The sequence below is a fragment of the Ostrea edulis genome, chromosome 1 (assembly GCF_947568905.1).
Source record: "Ostrea edulis chromosome 1, xbOstEdul1.1, whole genome shotgun sequence".
Lineage (NCBI taxonomy): Eukaryota > Metazoa > Mollusca > Bivalvia > Ostreida > Ostreidae > Ostrea > Ostrea edulis.
In genome coordinates, this window is record NC_079164.1 from 79,145,381 (window position 1) to 79,170,891 (window position 25,511).

Genomic DNA, 25,511 nt, shown 5'->3' on the forward strand with positions numbered 1-25,511 from the left:
TCATGATATCAAGTGCGGAAATATATGAAGAAGAAAAATGTACTCGCTATTTTCAACGCTTGTGGATTTAGGGGCAAGATCAAAAGATCGATGTCGGATAAAAATCTAAATTCAAATAGTTAGGGGGAGGGGGATAAAATATCTCATAAGTTTCTGTCATCCGACATGGATTACACTTTAGTGGAAAAAGACAAGTGACTGTTACATGTATTTTAAAAACTACATAATATTACATTTTAATGAACATTTAATAGTTTGAATGTACACTTGTGAATAAACAGTAGAAAATGTATACAGAATGTTATTTATAATCCTATGTTTTTACTTGTTAATCGATTAGTTTCAACATTCATCATATTTAGTTTTAAAGGGATTGGGGGAGGGGGGGGGTCCTGTTGAAAACTATGTGAATTTATTTTTTCGTCAGACATTGAACTTTTGATCTCGCCCCTTAGATGAACTGATTCCATGACAGTCAAAAATTAGTTCAGTAACTCAAGCTTAATGAACTGAAAATGGAGATAGGGGAAATTCTAGCTCAAAGCGGTTTTTCCGAGGAAAAAAAAAACTAGATGAAATTTTCTGCTAGGACACACTTTTCTTCGAAGTGAAAGTCACGGCACGGGTCCCTGCAGAGAACTTCTACGACCCTGGGCATAATGTGTAGGTCAAATTTTTGTGGCACTTGTGACGTTTCGATGAGTGAAAAGTTTTGCTTAATATTTGGTTAGTAAACCATGGTAATTTTTAAAAGAGTTTAACAAAAGCGAAAAATGATATCGGAAATGTGTGATTTCAAGTACTGGGAAAACGGTGAGTTTTTCGGACTAGATTACTTCTTATGTTATGTAATTATTCTGTAAAATTCTAGATTCTACTTAGATATATCATGCATGAACCTTAGAATATTTCCGGATTTTTCAACTCCGATTTAAATTTGTATTTTATTTTTTTCCTTTCTTTTGTGTAGAAGGTAAATTTGTTGTGATTTCCGGTTACATGGTTTGGACGTCCGACTGGCGACTCTTGTGTTTTTATGGTTTAGTTTCTTACCAAAAGTAGCTTTTTATATCTTCACTATAGGATTTAAAGTAAGTACATTTCGGAAGATAGTTTTTGTTTAAAAATTAACTATCAAACAGGCCTAGAATTTTTAGAAAAGATTTTTTTTTTTCGTGCTAAAAATACTACACATAGTACTGTCTTTTTACCGATTTGCTGTTTGGTCGGCCGTCTTCATTGGTCGTGTACGCAGCCTATATGGTAGAGTTCAAAATAGTCTTTGTTATTGTTCAAACGATATTGTTAATATGCTTTTCGAAATAGGTCCCTTTTAACATCTCGATAACGCTAGACTTCTAAACCAAATATACTAGGAATAGGTAAGGTTCTAGGTATCAGGAGAACTCGTACCCAGAATTTTGGATACGAGTTCTCCTGGAGAAGTCGTTCATGAAATTCTGGAAGATCTCGTACCCAGAATTTGGGGTAAGAGTTCTGGTCCAGTGGAGAAGTCGTACAGTCAAAATTCTGGGTACGAGTTCTCAGAGTTCTTGAAATTTCTTTTGAATTGTTAGACATTTGGTCTGACACTGTTAGAAATAGTGTCAGCCAAAACAAAATTTTGTCAGTCCACAAAAAAATGCATTGCTTTTGAGGTTTTTATAAATTTTATTTATAATCAACTAATTTATTCAATCTCCATCTCAGCTTTAAGTTAATAAATTCTCCTTTCATACTCTTTCTCACACTCGGAATCTTCCCCACTTTCACTATCTGAGTCACTTTCTTGCTCTACTTCTCTCTCATCTTCCACTTCTCTCTCACTCTCCACTTTTCTCTCTATCCTGTCTATTCCTCTCAACTTCTTTTTCTCTTTCGCTGCAATTATTGTATCTGCTCTTTCTCTCACTTTGGCCTGGGTGTAGTTGGTTTTTCAACTTTGAGCAGATGGTGTCAGCGAGCAGTAGGTAAAACCGCATCAAACGAAAGCCATTGTCTCCCAGCTTGCCAGGCAGATAGAAATAATCGGTTTGTTTTCTCCTTGTAGTTCCTCCCAACAGATTTATCACATTTACATTTCAATGCCTTGTCTGATTTAGCATTGGTTTGAAAATTTATTGTCCACATGGACGCCATTTTTCCCAGTAAAAAAACGGACTTTAGTCCTGATCTTTTATTGGCCATCAGGACCAACAATTAAGTAACTTGTGTCGGACATTTACTACTTTTATTGGATAATCCGACATTACCGACGCTTTTCAAGAACTCTTTGAGTTCTTCTGCTGCAGAAAAATGTTGTCATTTTATCAAATGGAAATCTGTACGAGTTCTCCTGCCTTTGTCATTTCTCTGAATATAAATTTGGATACAAGTTCTCCTGGAGAAAAACCTGTCATTTTTGTCATAAAAATTTAGTGATGAAACAATTAAATTAATACATTTGAAAATGGAAAAGGCTTCCGAAATCATCATTATCATCATGGATATTGAAATAAACTCAACAATCATGAAGTTAATAACTAATCTGAGATTCCTCTGACTCTTTCCCCCGCTTTTATATTTTGACATGTGGGGAAGAGTCAGAATGGACTCCATATTGAAAAGTGGGAATTCTGAGACACCAGCTATTGTCGCTACTTTGCCTACTGTTTACAACTTTATTTCGCGGATCTAGCTACTAGGATTTCATTTATCGGATGAGTATTCTTCAAGTTTATCATGACACTACTTTGAAGTTGATTGGAAATTTGTGTATAAGTGTATTGACGTCATGCGCAAAGAAATTGAATGGCGAGGAGGTAACTAAAGTCAAAGTGATGCTTCATTCATCATTGTTAGAGCTTTTTACACAGCAATAGCATTATTTACTACTTTGAACATTGTTATGTTCAATATGAAAGCATCAGAGAGGGAATAACAAAGGACTTTGAAGAGGTAGAATACAGGATTAACTGCAAGGAAATGTGATGTTTATCATCCCTTTCACATAAACAATTAGTTTTTTTCATGTAATCTCATATCAGAAATTATTTAAGTATTAATGATTAAATTTTCATGTCTGGTCCAATGTTTAAGACTAAAAAGACTAAACTAAAAACTTATCTTATCTTTAAGTACTAACATGAAATGGTTGTTCAGACAATTGAATAATGACTATTAGTGCATTATGAAAATATAATATTTCAACACATACAATTCATGTTATTTCACAATAGATGCTAACAAAAATATTCATTCATTGTGTAGATTTAAATATGATGTTTGAAAGGTATCCAGTTGTAGATTTAGATTTTCTCCTAGTTTCTTTGCTGTCAACAAAATGCAATAGCCACAGGAATAGACAGGACCACTTTCTTGAATGTAATTGGTTAAATTTGCATTGTGATGTCAACATGATTGGTTGTTAGGCATTGTGATATCATGTTTATTTTGCTGTGCTATAAGACTTTTTAAAGAAAAGCTCTTTTGAATGCGAATAAAAAAAAAAAAATAATCTGAGAGTTTTCTTTGTTTTTCAGTTATTATGTCAGACAGCGAAGATGATTCAGGAAGCCCATATGAGCAAGGAGAATTAGCGCCTAGTCCAGACATGGATGAAGGAGAAAGCATACAAATCTCATTTTCTGTGAATGCAAAAGAAAGGATAGGAGATGATGATGAAGAAGATGATGAGGAAAATGAAGAAGTGTCTCATAATGAAGATGATGATGGGTAGCTACGTTTCTTAAAATTTTCCTATCCAAATGAAATTGTTAAGAATTTTAATGATTGATTTGTGAATGTGATAGTTAATTTTTGTGTGATTCGTTCTTAGTGATGACCATATGGAGGAAGATGACGGTATAAACATCAAGCCACCACAAAATCAGGCAGGCCGCAAAGAGAAAAGTCACAAACACAGGCATAAGGAGGAGAAAAGGAGAGAGAGAGAACGCAGGGACTATGACAGATATAAAGATCGCGGACGGGAAGTCAAGGAGAGTGGGCGAGTGAGGGAGGTAAAAGAAGGAGGGCGTGCCAGAGAAATTATGAAGGATGTAAGGGGTAAGTGTCTAATAAGGTGTATGTATTGCAGGAAAAATATTTAGGGATATATTATTTTTTTATGAAAAGTGTTGCGAACATTAATATTGAGCATGTTTTGAAATGAAAATGTTTTCTTCTCGAGTTGATTTTAGTATTTTTGTGTTGTACAGATTTTTGTAGTTCTAACGTGCAGTGTATTGTATTCACTGAGAAACCCTTCATTTATGTGTTGATGATTTTATGGTATTGCACTTTGTTAAAATTATAATAGCTCTCAATCTGAAAATTCTATTTTGTTTATCATAAAAATGTGCTATTATGATAATTTTATATGCAACTTTATCCATAGTCATTGATAAAATCAAAATTAAGTTTAAGATTTTATCAAAATAAAGATTTCGGTTCTATTGAATATATAGCATTACATAGAAATAAATTTCTGTACGGGAAGACAATATTGTAATCTTGCTTCATTCAGAGCCTCTGGGTAGGTTTACTGATATAAATTTTAATAACAAAAGTTTATAAACCTTATTTTTTTCTGTCATTGAAATAGTAAATCACAATTTTGCAACAACAAAAAATTGTCACAAAAAATGAGAGCTAGTATTACTTTAACACCCTACATTTAGAATATAATGAGCATAACAATAACACACCATAATTTTCTACTGTTGTCTTAAAAGCTTAGTACAAAATAAATGCTTGACTATGTATGGTGTACAGGAAACTCTGTAGGAAAAATGCTTAGAATACAAGCATAAAATAGTAAATTTCTTCTTTCAGCATTGCAATGAAATAACCAGGAAATTAAGAAATATACTTTAGTGTGCAGATTAAAATTAACAACATTCTTTCCTTAAAGACATGTATAATTTGTATTTTATTACTGATAACTTAGAATTGTGTTTAGTTGTAGGAAGATCTCATGATGATAGACCTCATCACAGTGAGAAGCCAAAGTCTCGAGATATGAGGGATGTTAGGGAGATGCTCAGGGAAAAAGAGCGAGAGAGGGAGAAAGAACGTAAAATGAAAGATAATCAGAATGAAATAGAAAAACGAGAAAAATCTCGAAGGGAAAGGTAAGAAAAAATTAATGTTTCAGTTTGATAGCACGTGCATGTATTAAATGAATTCATCCCTATATAAGTGGTAGAGACTGTAGTATGGTAAAATCCACGGTGGTACACTTCTTAGAAATAGTAAGGGGATACAACCCATTATTTAAAAAAGGGAAATCCTGCTAAACTACTTTGTGAGAAGTATGTCTTCCTCTTCTCTATATAGTCTGTGGATCTTTTTAAAGTAAAAGAAGACACTACAGCAATCATTTACCTAAGGAAACCCAACATTAATCAAGAATCCTGTAGGGGAAATGTAGTTTAAATACATGTAGGTTTCAGTAGTCTATGGGTCCCCTCGAGTAAATGTGATCATTTACTTTAGGGAACCATAAGTGCAAAAATTAAATACCTAATGAATGCAGAAAGTACCTAACACATAAATGTCTAATTAATTTGTAATCATTTTCATTCATTGCAAAAGTGATTTGTTTTCTGGTGTCATTCCAATAGTAACTGTGGAAAATCTCAGGTCCCCAAAAGTAAGAAAGGCCCTATTAATTAAAGATATGTACATTTACCATCATAGCAGGTTTTAATTTCACTTTAGAAGATTGATGTACTGTATTTTAATTTCAAGCTTATTTTAATTAAGATTAGTGAAGGAAGGGTAGATACCTTTTCCAGTTATACTGCTATGTATATCTGAAGTTTCCTATCATCAGAGAAAGATTAGAAAGAATTGAGAGAGAAAAAGAGAGAGAGAAGCGGCTCAGGGAAGAAAGGGAAAAAAGAGAGAGAAAAGAACTGGAAAAGAGGAAAAGAAGAGAAGAGGAAAAGTACATGGCTGCACAACAGAGAATGGAAGGTGCACATCCTCACAAAATATCTCTCTATAAGTATCTGTTATCTCACAAAATATCTCTCTATAATTATCTGTTATCTCACAAAATATCTCTCTATAATTATCTGTTATCTCACAAAATATCTCTCTATAATTATCTGTTAGGCCAAGTAAAATTAATTAGTAGATTATCATTCAAACTTCACAAAAAAATGGGGCGGGTGGGAGGATTTTATTTTTTATTTTTCGCCATGGTATTCTTGACCTCAAAAATGCCTTCTCTCATTGAGAAAAGGCTTTATAAATCATAATTACATGTGTATTTGGGTTTCTAAAAGGCAAAGTGAAACAAAGTACGTTTACGATACCGGACCAGACATAAAAATATCCGGAAATCGTAATTTTGAAAACTAAAAAAAATCAGGGTGGGGCGATTTTCGAGGGGTGGGCGGGAATGATAATCTACTAATTAAGTTTACTTGGCCTTATCTCACAAAATATCCCTCTATAATTATCTGTTATCAACTTAAAGAGAGATGAAACCCATATTTCAGATTTCTATGTTTGTATTCAAGCTAATGTTGGTTGTAATTGCACTTTCTTACTGCAATTTTTTTAAAAGAATATAAAGTGATATTAAAACCCTTGACAACCTCATCAGATGCATAGATTTGCACAGAGGCAGTTGTTTAATGTTGAACATCAACTGACCACACTCAAAGACAGCTGAAAATTATGAGCAGTTGGCTCTAGAGTTCATATAGACATGACATAGCTACATGTACATGTTGGTAAAACGGGCAGACTTTTGTGTGGATGACAAAATTTCACTCTGGCAGATTGTTTATTGGGTTTTAATGAGGGGAAAAGAAATGAAATAAAAACATTACAGTTATGACAAAAAATAAAGTTGTTAGCACAAGATGTTTATTTACACAGAAATTGTTTATGTTGTAAAACTTGTTTAATCTGGATTTGTACACTGTGAAGTGTTTATTCATATTTCTACTCAAATCTTGAACTTTATTATAGCAAATGCCCTGCATTCCATATATACATTATTATCTAAGCTGAATATTTTTTTCTTTTACCAAGCATGTCAAACAAGACAAATTTCTCTGTATTAGATTGTAATGATTTCCTATTTACACCATTTTTTTTTACTGTAGATGTATTCATTAGATTGATATTGATTTCCACTTGACACATGTCTCTTGCCACAGATGTATATAGGCGTGAGAAAGAGAGAAAAATGTTAAAACAAGGACAGGGACATTCTGAGGATAGGAGTCGAAGCAGGGAAAGACATCGCAATCTTGATAGAAAAGAGGAGAGGTCAAGGTCAAAGAAACAGCGATCACCAGAACCTCGTGAGAATCACTAATAGATGTCATAAAAACACTCCCACATTGCTCCTCAATTTTCTTGTTGTGAATTTGAAATTTTATAACATACAAATTACCATGAATGAAAAAAATATCTTGAAGCATATATAGCATATGGCCTTTCAGAAATCTGTCGGATGAAATTACAGTATATATATGTCAGTAACTTTCATTTTTTAAAATAAAATATCTTAAGTTTATTGATGTGATTGATCTGTTAATGCAGATTGTCAGATCTAAATTAAGTCTTAAACATTTACTGATACATGTACAGAACCAGTATTGAAATCTGTTAAATGGTTTGGATTTTTTCATGCAGCGAGGAAGTCCCAGGTTCCCTCTTCTCCTGAACCTGAACCAGAACATGAGGAAGAGGAGGAGTCACCAGAGAGTCCGGATCCTGAGCATGTGGATCAGCAGGAGAGTGGTGGATCCGACAGTGGTGACTCAGCGTCCAACTCAGGTACATTGATTCATAAACATGGAAATAGCTAGTGGTGGACTCTGTCATCTGCATATTATTGTAGAGATGCAAAAAAAAAGTTATTCATATTTTCATAGATTTCCAGTGTAAACAAATTCCTGAATGTGTCTAATTGCAAGCATGAATATAAAATAGAGAATTCATAGCATTTCTTCAATGAGTTCATTTTCGGAAGAACAGGTTGTTATGGGAAATTACCATTCTAAATTCAAAGAATATGAATATGAAGGTAGCCCTCAATCAAAAAATAGAAAAGATTATGTGGATCAAGTACCCACAACATTTCTAACAACAAACATACAAGAACTAGATTGCAAGTTGTGCTACATATGTACATGCAAAATTTAGAGAAATACAGTGTTACCTCGGTATATTGCCACTCATTATATCGCCACCCCTGCATACCACCAATCGAAATGTACAGAACGGATTTCCATACACACTAAAAACCCAGATATAATGCCAATATCGCTTATCGCCATAATTGGTCTGTCCAGTGAATCGTAACGAAACTAATTTTAGTACGTGTCAGGAATGCAAGTAAGCCTAGGTAATTGCAATAATAACTTGAACATACTCATTTAAAATTGTCCAGTAGTATTGCCTACGCGTGAACAACTGAGAAATGAAACTGCTATCAGCTGCAAACTTTCTGCAAATATTCGTTTGCTCTATACAATGAGGCTGTTGTTAATTTCATGTATCATGTGACTTTTGTGTGTATATATACATGTATGTGTAAGAGGCGACTAAATGGGGTGGTCCTTCAGATGAGACCGCAAAAACTGAGGTCCTGTGTCACAGCAGGTGTGGCACGATAAAGATCCCTCCCTGCTCAATGGCTATAAACACCGAGCATATGCCTAAATTTTGAAGCCCATCACCGGCAATTGTGATGTCTCATATGAGTGAGATATTCTCGAGAGGGAAGTTAAACAATATACAATCAATCAATATGTGTGTGACGTCTTATTTCTATGTTCCTGAAAAAAAGTTGCAGCCATTACATGTGCTTTTGTCAACCGCTCAACGTATTCAGTCATCGTAGAACCTATCATGACACAAATGAAACTATTGTAGATATACTTGAGAGTTTTACAAATGCACAAGTGCAGTTTATGCCAATTTTTAACGAAGTTTTAAGAACTAAAGCAAAATAATTTCATGCTTTTGCATATCTTGTCATGTGGACGACAATAAATGGACAATAATTTATTAATTGATCAGCCACATTTTTTTTTTCAAATTGATGAACTAAAGTGACCAAACTGTTTATAACACCACCCTCGATATAACGCCAAAATAGGCTGGGACAAAAGCTGGCGATATAACGAGGTAACACTGTAGATGTTTTCTTTAACCATTTTGAATGAGAGTATAGCAAAATGGCTATAATGACATGCTTTATGTTGTCATAATGTACAAACTCCTTAGAAAAACAGATCATACACACAGATCTTTAATCGTAATGCACTTTGTAAATATGTTCATGCAGAAAAATGAAATATTCAACTTTGAATTTTTTAAAGAAACTCTACAGGGCCATGGATGTAAATATTGTCCTTTAAAGGGAAAGGCAACCCAAAATATTTTTACATGATAAATGATTGGATTAATCATATGATAAAGATTTGTCATACAATTCTGTTGATATATGGCCTAGATAAGCTTCAGGACTAATTTGAAAACGTCAAAAATTGAAATTCCTGCGATCTATAGAGGCTGCCATGATGTGTAACTCTTTTGTATTCAAGACCAGGAAAATCAATAATTTTGACGTCACACCGTCTGTTCCGGTTTCGATGAGATTCTAAGACCATCCACAGGTGCTTGGGTTCAGGACCCCCCCCCCCCCCCCCCCTTCCGAATAAGCTACATGAGTTGATTTAATTATTTTTTTCTTGAAAATATTTCTAATGCATGTCAGCAACATCTTGCATACCTATAAAGTTCAAAATAATTCAAAATAAGCCCTTTTTAAAAAAAAAAACCTTCACTGGTTATTATAACAGAACTTAAATAATACCAGTGAGGGTATTTTTTTGAAAGGGCTTATTTTGAATTATTTTGGACTTTATGGGTATGCAAGATGTTGTTGACATACATTTGAAATATTTTCAACAAAAAAATTAATCAAATCAACTTGTGTAGCTTATTCGGAGGGGGAGGGGGTCCTGAACCCAAGCACCTGTGAGATCATCAAAGATGTGGTAGATCTTACGAATAAATCTGTTGATGCCTTCCTGGCAAGTAGTTGATTACACTAATGCGAAGGGGAGATGTGAAAAAAGTTTGTTTTTTTTTTAAATTCCTGACTCAACCAAATCATTTGAAAAGAAAAGACTATGTAAATTGTGGATCCATCACTTGTGTAATGACAAGTTGAGGTTCAAGACATTTGACTGAATGTATTCTTTTCTCAATTTGTTCCTGTGAAAGAGCGGGCTCAAATCTATACAGTTCCAAACTTAACTGTTCATTACTTGTCATGTTTACGGTGCTGCTGATGAAATAAACCGGAATAGATGGTGTGACGTCATAAATTAAACTTCAATGGCCACTCTCTTAGCGGCGGGTAATTTAAAATAAATGATAGATTAATATTGATTTAATTGTTAAGCAAGGATTTTTGTTGTTAAAGACTGTCAATTACGATATCAGTAAGTAATACTTTATTCATAAAAGCAACTATGTGGTTAGGGTTGCCTTTCCCTTTAACTTGAAAAACATATTCAGTAGCTCAGTGATAAAACTGATGTTTATTTTGTCTTTGTATTATATGTTAAAGTGCATGTACATCTGAAATCTGTAGACTTGAAAATGTTTTATTTTTCTATCAGGGTCTGATAGTGAAAGTAGTAGTGAAAGTGAAAGTGATGACCATGATGATAAAGAGAAAACCCCAAATGATAAGGAATCTCTGAGTAAGTTCAATGTACATGTATTTATTTATCATGAAAGCTCATTGTCAGACTCTTTGATAAACAAAATAAATGGATTCATTATAATTTGCATGAAAATAATTCCTAGGGACTTGTAGATAAAATACTATCCCTGGTATTTATACAATGAATACATGTAGTAAAATATCTGCATCTCCAAATCCGAAGTCTTTGACAAAACTTCGAGATATCCAAACTTGTCTTCTAATTTCGTTTACTTCCCCTGTGTTTTTATATATCATTTGATGCATAGCACTTGCATTATAAAAGATCATCACATATTTTGTTATTTTTTATCCAAATAAAGAATTATATAAAGAAAAGAAATTTCCATTTCTTTTTTCCCCATAAAACATTCCATTGTATATACAGTTTGTATCTAAAATATAATAATCGTGTAGATCCCGTGCTTAGGATATCGACCCAAGCTTGAATGGGATGTAGCTATATGCATTGTAGTTAAAGAACCTATCCCGTAAGAAATGAAAAAGATGAATTAAAAAAGATAATTATATAATACTACAAAAATCCGCAATATTCAGCAATGTTTTAAATATTGTACAATGTGCTGTCTGTTCTTATCTCTATATCGGCAATCGATGGAAGCTTTATTTCAGGGCCTGAGGGGTTGGAAGCTTGTGTTTACTGTGTTGAAACAAGTTTAATGATGAAATTTTTTTGTATGCAACTGTCATCGCTATCATCGGAATTGTTTAATTTTAGTTCACTATGAACCATGTTTCTTTATTTTCCATGTTAATGATAAAGCTTAAATTATTTGATACATGTACATTATCATTTTCATGAGTATATAACTTCAAGTGCACTTTCAAAATCTTTGTGTTTATCCCTCAAACTTGTTAATCATCAAAACACTATCCAGGATATGTAGAATTTGCAGTGAAGTTACCCATTTTATGTTAAAAAACGACACTAAATATACAAGCTGTCATACCAAACCTCGCTTATAGTGCCCAGAGAACTGGTGTGAATAGCCTTGAGCAGGAATATGTGAAGTAAGGAGACCGGGTATGTCTAGCAGACCAAAATATTGACTGTACTTCAAGATAAACAAGGTGAAATTAGGGCTTGGGACCTTGACGACACTTCAACATAAGCAGGATATTCAAGATTACCGTGTTCAAGATATCAGGAGTTTTTAAAATCATTTATTTAGGGATTACGGCTGGGACTGATGATGGATTTCAAATTAAGGGGGGGGGGGGTATTCAATATAACCCATGTTCGAGATACAGATATTTTACTACAGCTGCAATATTGATAGACGGAAAGTTTCTTGGCACTAGTTCCTAGCAAGGTTTACCATTACTGTACATAAATTTCTGCATTTTTACCTCATTCAGGCAAACTGAAGTCAAAGTTTGATGACCATTCTGACCACGAAAGTGGTACAGACACGGCCCTCAATTCAGAACAGGATGGAGATGAAATGTACCTGGATGACACGCCTCCCCAGTCCCCTGTGGAACTTCGTCCAGAACTGCCACCTTACCTGCCAGCTATTCAGGGTTGCAGGAATGTGGAAGAATTCTCATGTCTCAACAGGATTGAGGAGGGGACATACGGAGTCGTGTACAGAGCAAAGGACAAGAAAACAGGTATATGGAAATCCATCTGTGTGTGTGTGTGGGGGGGGGGGGGGGGGGGGTTAACCCCCCAACCCCAACCCCCCCATATCAATAGCTTTGTATTGTATTTTCACAGAAGAATATACTGGTCCTGTACAATAGAATTAGCACTGTAATGAGAGATTTTTCAGTCTTCACGAAAACATTTAAAACTTGCTGGCCAGTCGGACCAGTGAATTGTCTGAATTTACTGGCCCACAGTGAAATTTACTGGCCCCCCCAAATTTCAATAGTACATGTTTATCACATACATTTATGGAATGCATTGTAAAACTGTACAATTAATTCACTGAAACTATGCTTATTACTCATATTCATATCCACCCTAAGACATCCTTTCTGTTGATACCAGAAAAACAACACTGTACACGGTATTTTCTCTCTCTCTTCGCATGCAACAACAAGACTATAAATTCACGTATTTTTCACAAGCGAGTGCACCATAGGAAGTAGCCTTCTCTACCAACATCAAATGTAAACGATTGATTAATTCTATAAACTATAGAAATTGCATAAAATCAAAGATAACTGCAATTGACGAAGTTCATTTTAATTGGACGCAGCAGTTACAGCGATACAGTGCGCGGCCATTTTTGTTGTTTCAATAAGTTGTTCGTTAACAAGTATAGTTATCGTTCTTTACTTTAAAGAGATAAACAAACCACGATGTCAAAACACTTACTTTATGTGCTATTTATTGTTTTATTTCGATGGTAATTTAAGTAAATAAGACGTTTAGAATATCCAAATCTGACATTATATTTAATGTGACTTACTAAAAGTCTACAAGCCCATCGGACTTCCTGATTTTAAATTTTCACTGACCCGACCCTAAAATTCACTGGCCTTGGTCTTCGGACCCCTGAGTTTTTGTGAAGACTGGTTCATTCCATGATTTACTTTAATGTTTTTTTATTATACCCCACGCAACAAAGTTGGGGGGAGGGGGGGGGGTTATACTGGTTTTCTGTCTGTCCGTCTGTAGACGAAATGGTTTCCGGGCTCTAAAGTGTTATCCTTTCCACCTAGAGTCACCATATCATACATATGGACTACCCATGGGAATTTTGAAATCGAGTACTAAAATGTGTATCAGATCTTTTTGTTCCGGAGAATTGTTCCACAGAGCAGTGCCAGACACATTGAAACGTCTATTTCCAGATGTCTTGGTTCGTATGTATGGCTGGATGAGACACATCGAGTTTTCAGAACGTAGTGATCATGCTGGTGTATACACTTTGACTAGCTCTTGTAGATAAATAGGTGATGTTCCTTGTAAAGCCTTGAATATAGAAGAAATGATGAGGATTACCCAAAATGCACTGGGAAAATGTTACAGTCGCTGTGGTACTTCACTGAAAAACATGTCGATAAAATAAAAGTTTTCCATCTTTACAAACAGTGTTTTAAAGAAATACTACAGAGGCATACTATGCATAGAAATAGATGCAGTTTGAGTCTTTCAGACATAGAGACATTGTCACCTAAAAATATGAGTCATGTACTGTTCACAAAGTCATGGTTTAATGGAAATTTAGTTTGACCTTATAATCTATACGGATGGTCTATGAATTGGGAAGGGGGTTGCCATTCCAGTTTTAACAATCATATATGGGCATGCAAAAAGTAAACCTTTATGTAAATAAATATGTTGAAATATAGAAATGCTCTTAAAATGGCATAAAGAATTAAAATGTCAGTCACATTTACTGTTATTATGTTATTTTAAACAAATCAAAGAATCAGCAACATTAGATAAGATTGCTTTACTTTTTATCTCTCATTTATCTAAGATTTGGAATCTTGTAAAATTCTTCAGTTATACATTAATTAAATTGGCACCAAATTGTCTCCCTTGCAAAGAACAGCATCTCAACTAATGAAAATATTGTAAATTTTCACATCATGTATTTTCCACCAATCACTATTGAGAGGAAATTGGTAATCCAGGGACAAAAAGAAATTTCAAATGTATATACTATCTTCCACGGAAGACAATAATAGTTTGGAAAGTACCACAAATGTTTTTAATATTTCCCATTCCTTTGTTTTTATACCGTTTGTTTTTGTTGATAATTGTGTGGTTTGAAAGAAATAAACAGAAGAGAACCTAAATATGACATCACAATGCACTGTGTACACACACATCGAATGCATCATATTTTCTGCGTAAAATGAATATGCGGATCAAATGTGTAAAGTCATGTTGCAAGATGTTTAATTATGATGTCAGTTATCAGAGAAACAGGAATATGATTTCTTGAGAGTGTATGTACAGTATCTAGCTGTGTTTGCATAAAATATCAATTCAAAAATTTTTATAGAGTTTCAATGATCATGAAATTGTCTTGAAAATTTGCCATAATGTTGCTGTAAATGTGTACTTTCTGACACAAAATTGACGCAACTTGAATATCAAAATAGTGTAACCCTCTACCCCTTCCTTACTACATTGCAGAAGTTCAGAAGGTAGAAATCGTATATGATGTTGGAAAAGTTTTTAGCTCACCTGAACCGAAGGTTCAGGTGAGCTATTCTGATCACATTTTGTCCGGCGTCCGTCTGTGTGTCTGTCCGTCTGTCTGTAAACTTTTCACATTTTCGACTTTTTCTCCAGAACCACTGGGCGAATTTCAACCTAACTTGGCCAAAAGCATCCTTGGGTGAAGGGCTTTCAAGTTTGTTCAAATGAAGGGACATGTCCCTTTCAAAGGGGAGATAATCACAAAAATAGGGTGGGGTCATTTAAAAATCTTCTTCTCAAGAACCACTGGGCCAGAAGAGCTGAAATTTACCTGAAAGCTTCCTGACATATTGCAGATTCAAGTTTGTTCAAATCATGGCCCCCGGTGGTAGGATGGGGCCACAAGGGGGGATCAAAGTTTTACATACAAATATATAGGGAAAAACTTTAAAAATCTTCTTCTCAAGAACCACTAAGCCAGAAAAGCTGAGATTTACATGAAAGCTTCCTGACATAATGCAGATTCAAGTTTGTTCAAATCATGGGCTCCGGGGATTGGATGGGGCCACAATAGGGGATCAAAGTTTTACATACAAATATATAGGAAAAATGTTTAAAAATCTTCTTCTCAAGAACCACTGAGCCAGAAAAGCTGATTTTTACATGAAAACTTTCTGACATAGTGCAGATTCAAGTTTGTTCAAATCATGGCCCCCGGGGGTAGGATGGGGCCATAAGGGGGGATCAAAGTTTTACATACAAATATATAGGGAAAAACTTTAAAAATCTTCTTCTCAAGAACCACTAAGCCAGAAAAGCTGAGATTTACATGAAAGCTTCCTGACATAATGCAGATTCAAGTTTGTTCAAATCATGGGCTCCGGGGATTGGATGGGGCCACAATAGGGGATCAAAGTTTTACATACAAATATATAGGAAAAATCTTCTTCTCAAGAACCACTGAGCCAGAAAAGCTGATATTTACAAGAAAACTTTCTGACATAGTGCAGATTCAAGTTTGTTCAAATCATGGCCCCCGGGGGGTAGGATGGGGCCACAAGTGGGGGGGGGGGGTCAAAGTTTTACATACAAATATAGGAAAAAGCTTTAAAAATCTTCTTCTCAAGAACCATTGGGCCAAAGAAGTTGACATTTACATGAAAGCTTTCTGACATAGTGTAGATTCAAGTTTGCAAAGGGTAGTTTGGGCCATAATAGGGACTAAGGTTTTACATGCAAATATATATGGAAAGTCTTCAGATATGGGCCAAAGTGACTCAGGTGAGCGATGTGGCCCATGGGCCTCTTGTTTCTATTGAGAATAATACTGGTGGGAAAGTCTTTTTTCATCATATGGTATTGAATATCACATTTTAGAATACCTCGGTGATTGTGAATCGCACATTTATCTAAACAACACCGTACAGTGTATATAATGTTTAAATTTACTTCAATTTATCATTGATATTTAGATGAAATTGTTGCTCTGAAGAGGTTAAAGATGGAGAAAGAAAAAGAAGGATTTCCAATCACCTCTCTTAGAGAGATCAACACACTACTGAAGTCACAACACATGAATATCGTAACAGTCCGCGTAAGTTGTAAAATCACTGATGTCGCGTAAGTTGTAAAATCACTGATATTTCATTGTAACAGTCCGCGTAAGTTGTAAAATCACTGATGTCGCGTAAGTTGTAAAATTACTGATGTCGCGTAAGTAGTAAAACACTGATATTTCATTGTAACAGTGCATGTAAGTTGTAAAATCACTGATTTTTCATTGTAACAGTCTGAGTAAGTAGTAAAATCACTGATATTTCATTGTAACAGTCCGCATAAGTTGTAAAATCACTGATGTCACGTAAGTTGTAAAATCATTGATATTTCATTGTAACAGTCCACATAAGTTGTAAAATCACTGATATTTCATTGTAACAGTCAGCGTAAATTGTAAAATCACTAATATTTCATTGTTACAGTGCTTGTAAGTTGTAAAATCACTGATATTTCATTGTAACAGTACGCATAAGTTGTAAAATCACTGATATTTCATTGTAACAGTCTGAGTAAGTTGTAAAATCACTGATATTTCATTGTAACAGTACGCATAAGTTGTAAAATCACTGATAATTCATTGGAACAGTCCGCACAAGTTGTAAAATCACTGATATTTCATTGTAACAGTCTGAGTAAGTTGTAAAATCACTGATATTTCATTGTTTCCTGCACTATCAGGATAAATTACAGATCTGTAAAGGCTGACAAATCTTCATCTAGGAAATGGAGACTCTATGAGCATACAAAGTTTTCTTAAACTAAAAAATTATTGACACCTAAAAAATAAATATTTTAAACAACAACAATAGAATCTGAGAATTCTTCTGTATACTGTTAGGTTTATTTTAAATGTAAGCTGTTTTGGTTTAGATACTACATATACTTGTATAAGGTATCATTTGTGAAATATTAGATCTTTCTGAAACTGCACATAATGGTACTGCTATGTATTGATTGATAAACGCCTTTAGTATGATGTGACTAAATGAACCCTTTCAGGAGATTGTTGTTGGTAGTAACATGGACAAGATCTACATTGTAATGGACTATGTTGAACACGATATGAAGAGCTTGATGGAAACAATGAAAAACCCATTCCTTATGGGTGAGTTGGTTTTGTAATGTAGATGCATTTACCACGTGACAATCATGATATAAGCAAGATGTGATTATGATTGCTGCATTTCTTAATCATGTAAACTAACTTTTATTCACATGTGATCAATTTTTGGAAGGTTCACAAGAACATGGTCATCGCAAATATGTCTTGCTGTAAACCAGTTTCATAATGCCTCTCGTATTTGTTCAAGATTATCTTGGTCACAAAATTTAGTTGCTATGAAATACTTCATCACTGGTAAATTGCAAATAAAATCATTGTGAATGGAATTTGGTTCATAGTATACATGCCAACATTTGAAAATCCCCATGGGTGATTTACATTTTTGCAAAGCTTTAAGTTCACAATATTTTTCCTTGTCATGAAAATGAATATTTGGGGTGTTTTTTTGGGGTAAAAAATAATTGAATACTTTATATTATATATTAACATAACATCAAAAAGTGCATTTTATTCTCTATTAACTTTAACAAAACTCAAAAACACAATTTCAAAGAAATAGATATTCATTTTAATATTTTAATTTCAGTTATTCAGCAAAAAGTTAAAGATAAACCGATATAACCCCCCCAACCCCCTCCCCAATTGATTATTACATGTAGCGTATAATGATATTTAAAACAAATTTGCGTCTTTTTTACAACATCATAACATGACTGGACTAGATATCAAAATTAGAGATAAATTAAAGCACGTACTATACATATAAACGTGCTTTGGTGCGACTACAGAAGCACTTGGAACAATCTTGCTCTCTGTAAACATGGCTTTGCAGAGTGTGGGAACAGTCCACGACCAGAAAAAGGATGCTGTGCTCTAACAAAACCTCTCCATGCGTAACATCTGAAATAGTCTTTATTAAATATTATCAAAATATAGAAATGTTATTACAGATCTTATTAATATCAAATTAAACACATTAAACTTCTAACCAACTAACAGATATTTATATATCACAACTAATAGTATTATACCCTACATAAAGAGTTATTGATTTCAAATTAAACACATTAAAATTCTAACCAACAGATACATGTATCAAAACTAATACTACCAGTATTAAACTATACATTATAGAGTTTTTATCTATTCATTTTATAATACATTAATATAGCTTAGGATATATAAATGAAAAAATACAATTTTTACATACCTTTTGCATATCTGAAAATATGCATGAGTGTCTCCCAACTTGGAAGCTAATTTGTCCAAATATTGAGACAAGTGTTTGTTCTTTTGTGTTGGTGTAACACCAATCATTGTTGCTGAATGCTCATGTTTGTAATAAATCCATCTTCTCTATGAATTACTATCAGAAGTTGTTCCTCATATCTAATTAACATTCCGACATGAGTAGACCAGGTTAATTACAGCAATTCACACAACCTGATACCACACAACAGGTACTTGTTGTTCCTATTATTGGTAGGCTAACCACAAATATATGGCACAGGATTTTAAATTTGGGTTAAAGATTTGGGTAATGAGCATTGGCAAAAGCCATTCTCAATAGGAACAGCCAAAATCTCCAGAAATCCTGATTTTGTAAAAATGTTCCCCCGATTTATGATTACAAACCTTAAAATCGGGAGAATCCCACCTAAATCGGGATAGTTGGCATTTATGTTTCTTCAGTACATGAAAAAGCAGGAAATGTTTCTCTACTGCAAAACCTGTATATCATGCTTTGTTGAAATATGAATAAAAGATTTTAAAGGTAGATTTATTTACTACAGGTGAAGTGAAGACTTTAATGATCCAGTTATTGAAAGGTGTGGCTCATCTCCACGACAACTGGATCATTCACAGAGATCTCAAAACTTCCAATCTCCTTCTCAGTCACAAAGGGATATTGAAGGTTTGTTATGTGATGTTCATTCACTTGTGATTACATAACATGAAAACATTACTGAATGCTTACTCACTAGAATTTAAAACATCATATTAAAAAAAAAATGAATATTGAACTGGTCTGTATATATCGCTCGAGCTTTTAAGACATGAAGAAAATAATTTGACGTCGTGATTTAATGGAGTTCAGTGAGCATAACGATAATATACATTATAGGATGTTTGAAATTGAGGTGTAGAATATATATGTGTATTACAATCTTATAGTCCCTGTGGTCAATGCCTGTCATTCCAATTCAGATGTGTTTAAGTGCCATGAATGATACTGTATTTTCATGCCATGTTTTCTCTCTCAACATTCTACCCTTGCTAATGGTTTCACCCATTTTTAAATTCACTCTGACACAGTTGTGTTAAATTTTCCCACTGAGAATGAGAATGAAAGGGGGGGGGGAAATAAAAATGGGGGTGATATAGTACATGTACATCAATTTCTGCCTATTTACAGATTGGAGATTTTGGACTTGCGAGGGAATATGGATCCCCACTGAAGCACTACACCCCTATCGTGGTCACTCTTTGGTATAGAGCCCCAGAACTCTTGTTGGGCATAAAGGTATAAATGATGACATTCTAAAGGTATAAATGATGACATTATACATGCCAAAGTTAGATTATAGCATATTTTTATCAAATATTCATTGAGTGCCAGATTTAAGTAAATGTAAATAAATGAACAAGTCATGAATTATTTGAAGATATCATCAATTCAGTTATTGTGTGCTATTCAGATGATCCACACATCAAATCAATTATTGCTCTCATCAATTGAATTATTGTACACAATAATTGATTTGATGAGCATATCAATTGAATTATTGCAGGCAATAATTGATTTGATGTATGCATCAATTGATTTACTGCTGGCAAAAATTGATTTGATGTGCACTTCAATTGAAATATTGTGTGCAATAATTGAATTGATGTGCGCATCAATGTGATAGAATTAATGCTAGCAAAATTTAATTTGAAGCTGACTAAAAATGATTTGATGATCTCCTTTGGATATTTAATACCCATGTGTATAAGGAATAAGTGCATGCCACTAATTCAATTGAAGAGGGTTATAATTCAATTATTTTGCACACTAATTGAATTATTGCATGCATTAATTGAATTGATGTGTACAATAAATCAATTGAAAAGTGCAAGAATTGAATTATTGCTCACATTGCTTTAATTGATTCATATGAATTGAATTGATGCATGTATTAATTGAATTATTGCTCTCTTCAATTGAATTATAACACACATCAATTCATTTGAAGAGAGCAAAAATCCAGTTATAGTGCACATGAATTCAGCAGAATAATTAATGTTGTCAACAATTCAATCAATCTGTGCATTCATTTAGATTTGAATTTGTCATTAATTATTGGAAGGGATCTTTAATTGAATTGTTGCATGAATTAAATGAATTAATGCTTTTTGCAAATAATCAAAGAATATCTTTAATTATTTGAGTTAATTTGGCACTCCATAAATATTGGCTTTAGAAAATGAACAATACACAAGTTAATTAGCTGATGAAATGTGTGGCTTGTGCAGGAGTGTTCCACTCTAATAGACTTGTAGAATATTAACTGTATAGTGAAACCTTTCTAAACCGACTAGCCACCGGACTGAATTGGCGGATATTTAGAGTCAACCAGTTTTCTGAGGGGCCAATTTGAATTAGTTTCAATGTATATTTGTTGAATTTCTGCAATGTTTGTCTGTTGAAGGAATGCTTTCCTGCTGTAGACGTATATCTCTGTTGTAGGAATACTCCACTCCGATAGACTTGGGAATATACATTGTATGTTGAATTTCTGAAATGTCTATTGTAGGAATACTCCACTCCAATAGACTTGTGGAGTGTAGGCTGCATTTTTGCTGAATTTCTGACCATGAAGCCACTATGGCCAGGGAAATCAGAAATTGATGAGCTAAACAGAATATTCAAGGTGCTTGTACTTTTTTTCTAGAGGTAGACCATTGACTAAACAATTGCATACATTTGTAATGAATAATAATATGTTATTACAGCTGTCAATTGAGGGTGTCATCTTCAATTGGTATACTGATCAATCAAAATTTCAGTTATATTTATGTCAGGTTGATGATCAACAAATTGATTAATAAAGTTTTTTTGGTTGTGAATTTAACTTAAAATTTAGACTAAAAGTGTCTATATTTAATTGTGGAACCTTTGATGAGGTCATGAACTTCATGTGAATGTAGTAACATATTGTTACATTTTGTTGGTTGCTGACAGGACCTTGGAACTCCCACAGAAAAGATCTGGCCTGGAGTGAAAGAACTGCCTGGAATGAAGAAGTGCACGTTTGCTGATCATCCGTATAATGCACTGGGACAGAGGTTTGGGTCCTATCTCACAGAACTTGGATTCGAACTCATGAACGGGTATGGTTATGAATTGTTATATATTAAGATTTTTGAAGGAGTAGTGTTCTATTTGCAAGATAAAATACAGAGGTGAAAATTTTTGATTTTACTACTGTCCATGTATCAGCCGACACTGGTAAGTTGGTAATGTGTACAGATGGGTATTTTTAGGTCACCTAGTCACTCTTGCAACCTACAAGTACTACACTTGTTCCCATTCATCATAAACTTTTCAACATTTTTTCCTTCTCAGAAATTGATGAATCAAGTTTTGTGTGGAGCATTTTAGAGTGAATCCAAGCTGTAAATTTCATGGTCTTTGTCCCCATGAGGTCTTAGAGGTGGGGTAAATTTATAAAAACCTGTGCATTCGTGTAGTATAATGAGCATGGAGGCCTCTATCAGAATTTTGAAACTCGTACTCTAGGACAGGGTTAAATAGGTCTCGTATGTTTGTGAAAATGCATCATGACTTTAAAAAATGGATGTATCTATGAAATGTTTGCCATGGGACTGGACTATCAATAAAGTGTGTCAGATTATTTAAAATTTTTTTTAGCAGGCACACTGGGTGCACAGATACATGTATATAAGGAGCGTGAATGCCTCTCTCCAAATTGTAGAATCCATGTACCCCGGGGCAGGAATTTAAGAGCTAGCACTAGACGATATATACATTTAGGTTTCGTTCAACTTGCATGTTTTCACCAATTAATTTTCAACAGCTTGTTGACCTACGACCCCACAAGAAGATTAACAGCAGAGAAATCTTTGAAGCACAAGTTTTTCAAAGAGTCTCCACTACCTATAGATCCCTCAATGTTTCCGACCTGGCCAGCGAAGAGCGAGCAACCCCGTAAACACACCAGCTCCCCCAAACCCCCATCTGGTGGAAAGGCCTACTCGAAACTTCTGGTAGGTAGACATGTGATTAATATATCAATGGTAGATGAAGTTTTCAAATTGAGGAATTATTCTCTAACATGCAAATTTGATTATCTCTTTACAAAAGTGGGTTTTTTAGGGGAGGAGTATCCATGTAAATCTGTTGGTTTGTGTGAGATAATGTGTGTGGACAATGGGGCTACATGTATTGTTTGTGAATGTGTGGACTTGTGCATACACACCTAACAATATTAAATGTAATGATATTGATTTCATGGTATACATACATGTGCATTACATTGTAAGTGGATGCACTTTGCAACAATTCTCCCCCCCCCCCCCCCCCCCAATTATTACTTCAACGACAACAAAACTCTTTTTGGAAATGTCATAAAAATGCTTCATTTTTAATAATTAATTGTGAATGTTTGATGCCATTGTATCAAGGTGGATACCCCATACAATTTATGACATTAAGACTGATTGTGGTAGATTGACTTTAAGCGTTGGTGTCTTGCATTATAGGGTGGTGATGATGACAAGATGATAGAAATGGCAGGAGGATTCCATCTGACAAACGCTGCCAAAGGAGTCTCTGCCACCGGTCCTGGATTCAGTCTGAAATTCTAGGGAAAGAACGCATCAACAAAACTTTGAATACCACTCAGGGTTTTAGAATTCACGTACTGTGTATGTCGAGTACATTTTATTGACAATGGAGCCAAAAGGACTGGACATCAGTCATCTCTCTGTCCATTCGGTGAAAAAAGTGGTTTGAACCATCTACAGTTCTGTGTCAATAGTGGGAGATATCAGCTGTAAAATTATTGCTGATTTTGATAATAAGAATGAATTTACATTAAGCTTACACATGTTCGTAAATAAGTGGAAAACTTTCATAACAGTATACAATCATGAAAATCACTTCATTATTCATTGTACTAGTTCAAAAAAGAAAATTGAAAATGGGAAATAAAATGAAATACTATAATTTACAGATACATGTATGTCTTAGAGTTGTATATGAAACTTTCATAATTATAATCACATATACCTTATATATATACCTTATATAGTGTATATACATATATATATATATATATACCTTATATAGTGTGTGTTTCCATAAAATACGTTGAACATGGGGAGCGTTACATTGTAGATCCTTTTCAATGTTCATGTTACTAGAATGCTAGGTATCAAGGTTATATTAAATGAATCTGTGCAAGAGACTGGATTATTTTTACGTACCCTCATCAACACAACAGACTCCATCTATCCCCGCAAATCCCTTTCAAGTTAGAAATATTTCAGCAGACTTTATGAATTCAGATTGAGTTAAACATCTGATTAATTAAAAATAAAGGAAATCATCGCATCATAGACTTGATAAAGAAATCAATAGAAACAGAGTTATTGCCCTTGGATTCAATATTTTGAAACGTATCATTGATTATTCATCTATAACTTAGACTTTTGAAATATTTTATTTTTAACAAGATTTTTTACAATAACCATAGGAAAAGACTCCAACAAAATTTATGTTCCTATCATGCATAAATCTAAACAAATCATTGATTTTGCAAAATCTGATGACATCACAGGAGGGTGGAATTACAATATTTATGAAGTCCTAAAGAACAGTGAAATTATTAAAGTATTACATGAATTATTCCTGTTGTGTTTTTAAACTGGAAAAGTAACACACGTTAGAAGAAAAGTTCTAATTCGTTCTATTCCCAAAGATACAAAACTAAACCAATGATACCTACTCATTATCGTGGAATTAGTTTGTTATTTGTGGTTACGGAATGTTTGGAACACCGAATTAACATAAACTCGAATAACTGAAGATATCTTAAATTATTTGAAGATATCAATTCATTTGAGGTGAGCAACAATTCAATTAAAGGTATCGTGATTCATGCTATCTTCAAATCTAAATGATTGTGCCCATTATTTGAATGGTTGATAGCATTGATTATTCTATTGAATTGATGCGCGCTATAATTGAATTTTCGCTCTCTTCAAATGAATAGATATATCAACAATTGAACTGATACGCACACAGGCACTTTGGGCATGGATCATGATCATTCCACCCTACCTTATCACCTTGTATTTTTTCTGATCTGGGAGACCCAACCCCACCTTTTCACCTGGAGTGACTCAGGTGACCTAATAAATCTTGATTTATATTTGATTATTCGATAATCTTGTTATTTATATTCGATAAATCTTGATTTATATTCGGGAAATCTTGCTATCTATATTTGATAAAAATTGAGATTCCTATTCGATAATGTTTATCTGCACATACTAGATGTAATAAACCGTGTAAAAAGTGAAATAGGATTCGGCGTCATTGTATTCGGTTGGTTGGTGGAATGCTTGTTTGCTCTACTTCCCTTCGAGATTTTTGGACTGGTATTGAGACGTCACCAGTTGTAGATGAAGTACCACAAATTTAGAAGTATACTTAGCACTTATGGCCGTACTAGTGAGGGTTCATTATCGTGTTAACGCCTGCCGTGACACAGGACCTCCGTTTTCAGGGTCATATCCGAAAGAACCGTGATTCTCACTTCTAAATGCCCATGTGTCGAGCGTTTGGCATGGGAGCAGTCACTACCTATAGGTATGTTTACGTCCTTGGTTTGGCACCGCCATAGCACGAGCGGAGCTTTAACTCTCGATCTCTCGGTTACGATGCGAACGGTCTACCAATTGAGCTACCACGACCGGTCGCATTTTATTCGGCCAAGCATCAACATGGCTCATATGAATTC

General features: G+C 34.2%; 1 protein-coding gene across 1 annotated transcript; it reads left to right on the top strand.

The window, feature by feature from the left end:
- The first annotated feature begins 566 nt into the window (after positions 1-566).
- LOC125679610 (cyclin-dependent kinase 11B-like) lies at positions 567-23,723 on the top strand. The gene is made up of 17 exons (XM_056162043.1): positions 567-663; positions 3,522-3,714; positions 3,818-4,047; positions 4,943-5,114; positions 5,819-5,961; positions 7,161-7,307; positions 7,642-7,785; positions 10,647-10,730; positions 12,113-12,367; positions 16,334-16,455; positions 17,418-17,523; positions 19,275-19,396; positions 19,898-20,005; positions 21,279-21,395; positions 21,707-21,855; positions 22,563-22,752; positions 23,248-23,723. Exons 1-17 carry the CDS (start codon positions 660-662, stop codon positions 23,350-23,352), a joined length of 2,391 nt encoding a protein of 796 aa, XP_056018018.1. The 5' UTR covers positions 567-659; the 3' UTR covers positions 23,353-23,723.
- Positions 23,724-25,511: the final 1,788 nt, after the last annotated feature.